This window comes from Rasamsonia byssochlamydoides (genome assembly GCF_041956645.1).
Source record: "Rasamsonia byssochlamydoides strain NRRL 3658 unplaced genomic scaffold VTN77scaffold_8, whole genome shotgun sequence".
NCBI classification, from domain to species: Eukaryota; Fungi; Ascomycota; class Eurotiomycetes; order Eurotiales; family Trichocomaceae; genus Rasamsonia; species Rasamsonia byssochlamydoides.
This window is the reverse complement of record NW_027192391.1, coordinates 296,456-304,914: the sequence shown is the minus strand read 5'-3', so window position 1 is coordinate 304,914 and position 8,459 is coordinate 296,456. Positions and strand designations below refer to the sequence as shown.

Sequence of the window (8,459 nt, the reverse complement as noted above, 5' to 3'; positions counted from 1 at the left end):
AAAGGGGGGGGGGGGGGGGAGAGAGAGAGAGAGAGAGAGAGAGAGATTGAGAATGCCACATACCGTCCACATTATCGGTGAGAAGAGATACTGCGCTGAACAGCAGGGGAACCCAGCTGCAAAAGAACTTCATTCTGAGACTCCCATGTAGGAGGATCTCTCTCCCGGCAAGACACAGGTAAGTATGCGGAAGTCGATATGGTGGAGATAATGGTCAGGAAGTGGTCGCGCACTTCAAACTCGCAAGAACGTTCACGGAATGGTCTCAATCAAGCAACGAGAGGGATCACAATTGTTGTTGCTGCAGACTCCTCTGGGCAACGAAACGTATCGAAGCTTATCCTCCCACTCCTCCCGTACGTACAACAGTGCTCGCTCTCACACTGGATAATAGAATCAAATTTCGGATCGCATCTCAGCAGATGTAGCTGAGGTGTCGCGAATGATTATCAATTGATCGATCGTGGAAGCAAGCCCAGGCGCTTAGCTTAGTCGGGTCCAGATCAGTCCTCTGGGGCGCAGCAGGCTCGGCTGGATCGCGACAGATATACCCCGCGAAGCGTCCAATTGGAAACCCCGCAGTGGTATTAAGAAAGCGTGGTAAACGAGTGAAAGGAGGAATTATCGATGAAAGAGGAAAGAAAGAGGGAAAGAGGACGGGAGAATGAGGGAAGGAGTCAGAGAGAGGCTGGTGGTGGTCGCTGTTGACAAGCGTGCAGGAGTAAGCACTCACTCGGCGGCAGCCAAGAGGCTCCGCGGCTGCCTCGGAGACAACAAATTGCAATAATCAATCAATCAATACGAGACTCACCAAGCCTTGGCCTGTTATTAATGGAGAATCAACAAATTATGTACCAGCTGGATATTCTGTTAGTCGAGGATCTCACCTCACGTAATTAGTTAATCAATCTTCGAAGATTTCATAATGAAGTGTACTCCATACGGAGTACGGAGTACGGACCACTCCTTATCGTCCTCCTAGCATTAGCCAAAACCGGCCAAACGCATCCAGACACGCCGATCCCACTGCCAAAAATAGTGACCCCTCGATTATGTAATAATAATGGACGCTTGACTTCTGGTGAAAAAAAGCTCCAGAAAAATTTGATTAACGATTAGCCATCTTTATGCCAGGGATTTTCTAACTATTCTCGGTTTTCCTTATTTTTGCTAGGTAGTCTTTTTTTGTTAAAAAAAATTACTCCTACTACCCTACTATCGAGCCAGATGCTAACTATGACATCTCATTGGCTAGCCCCGGAAACCGCCAGATGTTCGCCCCACCTGGGTGTTTGGTCAGAGAAGGGTCGGAGAAAGTACTCTGTACAGTGTTGTAGCCTGATGCAGGACAGAAGTCATATACACACACACAAATACAGATATCATGCTGTACCAACCATCTGTGGCATTACCTGCAGACGATGTCCCGTACAGCACGTGACAGGATTGTGCTCCGTGTTTTTATTCTAATTAAATAAAAGCACATAGCACCCACTTTGCAAAACAATATGGAGAAGAGGCTGGCCCGCAAACAGACCTCTTTTCTCTTGGCTCCACCATCTATATAATATTGTGACAAAGCGAATACCCTTTCATGACATTGACGACAAGGAGGTTGAAAGGCGATTTGTTGCAGGTCAGTTTCCCGACACCGATGAGCTTTTTTGGGGGAGATATGATGCAACGATGCTGGAAGGGAAGCTACTATGAGTCTGTTCTGGAGATGTCGCAGGACGCAAAAAGACTTTATCTCAACACCTACTGTCATGAGCATGCCCATCAAGGTCGGGGAGCTCAAACCTTTGATCAATCAACAATTGAACGATTACGACAACGGTATGAAGATTTTCGCATGCAGATGCAAAAAAATACCCGAAGATCAACGATTATTGATCCAGTCGCACTTGCCTGGTTACAAGACTGAGGATTGATTTCTCCATAGCAGTCGATCTCGTCAATAGTATTTTTCAAATAACCACCTAGGGGTATATAACGTCATAAACTGCATCGGGATGGACAGAAACCTCGTTTTTGTCGAGGGTCGGATACGTATATCTTATATTTAGTAAAACGGTAAGAAGTGGGCGCATGCTCCCCTGGTCCCACTAATTTCTACTAGTGTTGGACGCAGTGTCTCTCTGAGCCTGGCTTGGGCAGTGAATCCTGCATTTGGGACAAAACCCAGGAATCACCCGTCCCCCAATCATGGGTCACTGCTGCGCCACACCCTTGTGGATGCAGATGCATTTATATCTTGTCAGCATAATAATGGTGTCCCCCATCGGGTTCAATCAGGAGCCTCATGATATTGAGCATGAGCAGCGAGTGCGAAATGCGGGATGAATGCACCGCACACATCGCATCTGTCGTTGGAGAGGAGTTCCTCGTCGTCACTTTCCTCCCACGTGGCATCCTGGATATCAACAACAGAAGAATCTTTCATCTCCTGCTTTCGAGGCGGAGCTGAACTTGGCTTGTCCAGTCCGGTAGTAACTTCTTGGGGCTGAGCACCCACCAACGGCATGGACGACGGGCTGCGCTCGGATACCCTCCACTCCTTCAGGACCGATTCCTGCTGCCTCAACATTTTAGCAATGTCCCGGCCACTGCTCTGCTTTTGCTCCCCAGCACTCTCCACCATATTGGTCACGGCGATGTTGATCAGGTTCAACTCTCCAAACGATTTCTCGGGATGAAGCTTGCGGAACATGGAGAGTAGACTCTCCTCGACAAGCCGATTCGCAACAGCCTCGACGCTGTCTTCCAGGTTGAAGATGAAGGAAGGAGCAGGACCAGAGCGTGAGACCCGGTTGGAGCTGTGACTCCGCGAGCCGTCAGGATTCGACGGTGCTCGACGGCGCGTAGAGAGCCGAAGGGTACGAGGATGGGCCAGCCAGCGCAATTTTCCGGCTTTCTGAGGATCATCTGGCACATCTCCTTCGGGATCTTCCTCTGTCAGATCGATTCGCATCCGACGGATCAAGCTGACAGCCAGGGATTGAAGCTCTTTTTTCACTGCGTCAAAATGGTCCAGTCCGCGGTAAGAGTCCTCAATGCTGATTTGAGTAGGCACGGTTCTTGCCTCTTGGACCTCCGAGGAATCGACGCCGTTTAACAGAGCCCATACCCGGAACCCGACGTCTTTCGGCGCACCCGGTCCACCTAGGATCTTCTGCAGCAGAGCAGGTCCCATGCCAGGGGACAGGCGAACATCCCGCACTGTGACCCGATCCTCATGAGACTGTACTGTGTAAGGCACGAAGCTGGGCTCGCGGCCCAGGATATACGTTCTGAGTTTGTGAGATAGCCTGAACCCGATACCTGGAACCTTGCCGACCTCATGAGAGTCGAGAAAACGAGTTACATTGCTCTCCAGATGCCCATCCCCGGCAACATAAGGTGGAATGAGCGTAGTCTGGTTGTTCGGTTTGTTGACATTGCCTACCAGTTTTGCCAGTAACTTGGACGTTGACACGCCAACAGTGGCAGTGTAGCCCCGCTCCTCCTCTAGTCGAGTCCGGAGGTAGTTAGCCAGGTGAGACCCTAGAATAAGTCTCACTGACAGAGCATCAGAGGGCGCCTGCGGCAGAGAATTGGCAGCATCCGTTGTATCATCAGATGAAGCCGGATACGTAGGGCCACAGAACTGGGTAGCATCAAATGCGAAGCCCTGGGTGGGATCCCGCTTATCCAGGTAGAAGAATGAATTCACCAGGTCGTGCTGATTCAGTAAACCGACATTGTAGTCGATCATGTCGGTAACATCGAGGAAGACCTATTTGGACATATCTGATCAGATGGTGTTTCTCGAGCAAGTGGTTTAGTCGTAATTTCCACCTACCTCATCAAAGCCAAGCTTCTCGATGCGTGAGCCCCAGAGAAACGAACGAAGAAAGGAATAGAGTGCCTTGGACGCGTCGCGAAACTTGGTCAGATCTTCGCCAAGGACGATGACGACGTCCGGACAGATTTTCTTGGCCTCCTTGACGAGCTGCAGTTTGCGCAATCCGCGTCGACGGGCCTCATAGTTGCAGGTGACGACAATCTGCTTCTGCTGGACGGCAAGCGGCAGTGATTTCAGCACGGGGTTCTCAGCCTCGAAGACGGACGCGTAAAAGCAGTCATAGTCCTGGAGGCAGTCAACAATCAGCTAGGGTTCACCTTGGCGCCGCGTTTAGAGAACTGACAAAGTGGATAATGACGCGACTGTCGTCCCTTCGCAGGTCCATTCCTCAGCCGCGGGTGAAGATCCCACGCGTCCGACTAGCAGGACGCACGTCGCAACCAATCTGAGAGATGATCTCACAGATTTAAAAACAGGGGTACATAATAATAGTATCTACAGACAAAACTGGTTGTGACGGCCAACCCGAATAATCCCACTAGACGGCATGACCTGGACTTCTACTGGATTCATGCAAGCTGACAGCAAGCACAGGCGGTAGCTGCCGAACAGCCGGGTTAGGTGGGATCTGAAAATGTTTTTCCTTCCATGCAGCTCAATGCAGAATGATGGATGGTGAAGGTGGTCAGCATCTTATCAGCTCCGTCAGACACGCCGTGGTTCGTGGCTCCGCGCGCCACAACCTGCCGTGGCGCATGCAGGGCACAGACCATCTGTGGCTGTACCCTCCAAACTCCCTCAAAGGCTGCAAGGCTGCAAGGCTGCAACGGGAATAACGGCAACGCGTGCTCCGTACTTGTCTTGAGCCAGACTCAGATCCATTTGTGGCGAGTCGCGACATGCCTTGGACAGCATCTCAAACCGACCAGTTCAACAATCTGATTGCTTGACGGACCGATCGATCGATCGAAGAAAGCCAATCAAAGTTCTCCAGCGACAAGAATCACTGGAACTAGCGGACTGAATCCGACGGATAACGGCCAGATTATTATTAGATCGACCGGCCCAGAACTTAACCAACCGCGGTCAAGTCTTTTCCTTTCCAAGGTTCCTTTTTTAGCCGGCTTCCACTGTGCCACGTGAGAGGCGGTCAGACAGGAAAACGCATCCACTGGTGTCCGTCTGTCACAGTCGGCATTTGTGACTGTTGGTATCGATTGCAGATTGCAAGTCATCCAACCGCCACGGCGTGTGATGACAGTCAGAACTATTCTACAGAGTACGGAGTAGAGACAGATGAGTCTTGAATTCTTCAAGTTATTTTCGCAGTTCCCAGCGACTCGACGACTCGACTGGCCGCGTGTCCTTTCTGGCTCCACCCACTCCACTGCACGAGGTTACACTGTACAGATAACGAGCTAAAATCATTGAGAGTGAAAGACCTGTCCCCGGACTGAACTCTGCCTGCCTGTCGGTGGGAAGACCCGGTCGTGGATGCGACTGGTCTGTGGCGCTTGGCTGGCGCTTGGACTCCCATTCGATGGCGATGATCCTATTTCCGGACTGTTACTTAGTTTAGCGTTTGACGCGAGTGGTTGGAGAAAATTCAAAAAAAGAAGAAAAAGAACTAACGTTATCTGATAAATTTGGTTATCTGTTAAATACCAAGAATGGTGTCTCCCCCTCCTTCCCACCGTTTTCTCACTGAGATAACTGCTGTACAGCCAGTCAGCCTCTTTCTGCCTGAACAACTAAACTAAACAGCGAACGAGACTACCAGCTACTGCTGACGAATCTGTCTGCCTGCGAAACAGCCCCTGCGGGGTGCGAGTGCGGAGAGCAGGCCCACTTGCAGGAGCTTCCCTGTCGCAGATCTCTATCTTGATCTCTTTACGTGAAATCTTACATCTATATCACTCGTTCCTCTCGCTCCTCTCTCGTTATGCTTGTCATCTCCCCAATGAACCTGGAAGCGCCGCACCTCCGCCATCCCCGCTCCGACGGAGAATCAACCTCTTCCGTCACACCAGCCACCGTCCAGATGGTCACCACCACTACTACCGTCACTTCCTCGGTGAAACATAACACCAGCATCACCAAACGGCCGAGGCTGTCTCTGCAGACATCCTCGCTACCGATCTCGTGTGGCAAGTCCACTACGGGGCTGTCTTGGGCATGTGCAACGGCCTCTCCAACTGTCCTCAATACCTTCAACAACGCCTACGAGATTAGCCGACCGTTGTCCTCAACGGACATCCCATCGCCGTCAAAGTCATCCAACAAATTGTCTCGATATGCTTTCGGCAGATCTGACAGTACTGCTCCCTACCAGCAACCCCTCGGCGTGCGAAGCATTCTCCGGAATTCGCCTCTGGCCAAGTCGTCATCGTCGTCGTTGCGACGGCCTTCCATGTCGATGACGGCCAGCGGTGTCCCCGAGAGTCGTCATGTGTACTTCCCGGCCAAGAAGCAAGTGAGCTACCGTTTTCCACTGGAAGAGGAAATCCGCACGGTGCGGTTTGTCGCCCGGCATTCGGATCTGTCGTCCGATTCTGAGTCGGAATTAGAGTCTGAGGAATCTGAATCCGACGGGTCTGAATCATCTGTTTCAGACAAGAGCTCCTCAGGTGATGATGATGATGAGGGCAAGCCCGAAGCGGCGGAGAGCTCACCTCAACAGAGGAAAAGAAGGAAATCCATTCCAAGTGAACGACAAATCCGCGCTGCGGCGCTGCGGGACGGTCTAGAGGGGGACAGCTATACCTATACCTGGTCGGAATCCACTCCGACTACGCCTCAACGCAGTCGCCGGAAACGTCGCTGCAAATGGCGATGGACGTTGGGTGATCCTGTTGCAGCTGCATTAGGACAAGATGAGAGTTCTGTTGAAACGAGTGAAACGAGTTCTACGTTGAGCGAATCTGTCTAGACGATGCCATACGACTGACGATCTGACGGTCTATGCTTATGATGAACGATTCATCACCGGACGATTCATTTCCGACGAGTTCGGCGTTGGGCTTCATGAAAAGTTTTTATCTTGCATGGCCATTTGCATCTCTGCATCTTTGCATCTGCCTAGTTATGATGACCTAGGTCCTAGAACATTTGTATCTGCCCACACCGCTTCTATCTAATTCTAATCGCCACAACCAACCTTGGACTTACGAAGTTACCTTCATGTATATAGATTGATTCTCTTGTTATACGTTATACATACACACAGACACACGCTTAGTCTAGTCTAGTCTTGGTCTATGGAGTCATGACTGAATGATGATTGACTGACTGATGACTGGGTGGGTGCCCACTGGTTCGACACGGAATATATTATATTACATGCTCTACATACTTTCCAGATTTGATTTAGTTTAATTCCATCAATTAATGTTCTCTTCTCTTAGTATGGGGTACTACAGTACATACTATCGAAGATTTCTTTCTTTCCTTCCTTTTTTTTTCTCCTTTTTTTTTCTATTTTTGGAACCCGTCCATCCGTCCCATAAGTACTTTTTTTTCTTACTCTGGCGGTGTAGGTATGAATGTATGTACCACTAATACCTACCTAGGTACAGCACATACATACATACAACAAGGAAAGTACTCCGTACAGTACAAGGTAAATACAGTACTGCACATAGTAGGCACTTAGTATAGTAATAGTACATGTTTCTTGATCCTCCCTGGCCCCCAAAAGTTTGCATTGGAAGTCAAAGTCAACGCGACACGGCACGGCAACACTACTGTACTGTACATAGGCAAGCGCTACAAAAAAAATCCCCGTGCTACCTACCGAGTCCCAGTCCCAGTCACCAGAGTCTAATAATAATGGGTCAGTGCAGCAGGATCCAGATCGGGAGGGAGGAATCAATCAATCACTCAATCAATCAACCGATTGATCGGGAGGAGGAGGAGGAAGAGGAGGAAGAGGGCCGGGGCGGGATCCGAGTCGTGGTGCGTGCGTGGCATACCTACCAGGTACCTACCCTGTATGTACCTACCTTACCCACCGGTTAGGTATGTCCTCCATAGGTTAGATTATGTATGTATGTATGTATGTATGTATGTATGTACAGTACATTCATACCTCATATCTAGGTATGTACCTAGGGGCTGAAGTTTTACCTCTGTACTCCGTACTCCATAATACCTGGTTCTTATTTAATTCAGGTAGTTACGGTTATGGTTATATATGTACGGTATGAGTATCTACTTTTTTTTGTTGGCTTCTTTATTCTATTTCAAGTATGTACTGTACTTAGGTATCTAGGGAGTGTAAGAACTGGATAGTATACCTGTACTAATAATAACAACTCCATTCATCTTAATAATAGATAGAAGTGCACTATGTATGTATAGTAGCTACTAGCGAATGGCGATAAGGAAATAAGTACCTAGTGGGATTCTATTCTATCGAAGACTTAGGTAGATAGAGGGAGATCATATTGTAAGGCTAATATAATAATGACTACTCCAATGAAAAATGATAGGAAAGATGGAGGAAGAACGGAAAAAGATAGGCTATATATATATATATATATATATATATTCGGGTAGATCTCCATCACCTTCCTTTGTCGCAGGTAGTTTAGCTGCAGGCTTTTTTTTTATCACA

General features: G+C 49.1%; 2 protein-coding genes across 2 annotated transcripts; one reads left to right on the top strand and one right to left on the bottom strand.

Annotated features, from left to right (window-relative positions):
• Positions 1-2,287: 2,287 nt before the first annotated feature.
• VTN77DRAFT_8935 (uncharacterized protein) lies at positions 2,288-4,229 on the bottom strand (the record flags this gene model as incomplete). The annotated part of the gene is made up of 3 exons (XM_069425487.1): positions 2,288-3,775; positions 3,842-4,129; positions 4,188-4,229. 3 exons carry the CDS (start codon positions 4,227-4,229, stop codon positions 2,288-2,290), a joined length of 1,818 nt encoding a protein of 605 aa, XP_069280812.1.
• A 1,557-nt stretch (positions 4,230-5,786) lies between these two features.
• Positions 5,787-6,773, top strand: VTN77DRAFT_8934 (uncharacterized protein; the record flags this gene model as incomplete). Its single annotated transcript, XM_069425486.1, has 1 exon — positions 5,787-6,773. One exon carries the CDS (start codon positions 5,787-5,789, stop codon positions 6,771-6,773), a length of 987 nt encoding a protein of 328 aa, XP_069280811.1.
• Positions 6,774-8,459: the final 1,686 nt, after the last annotated feature.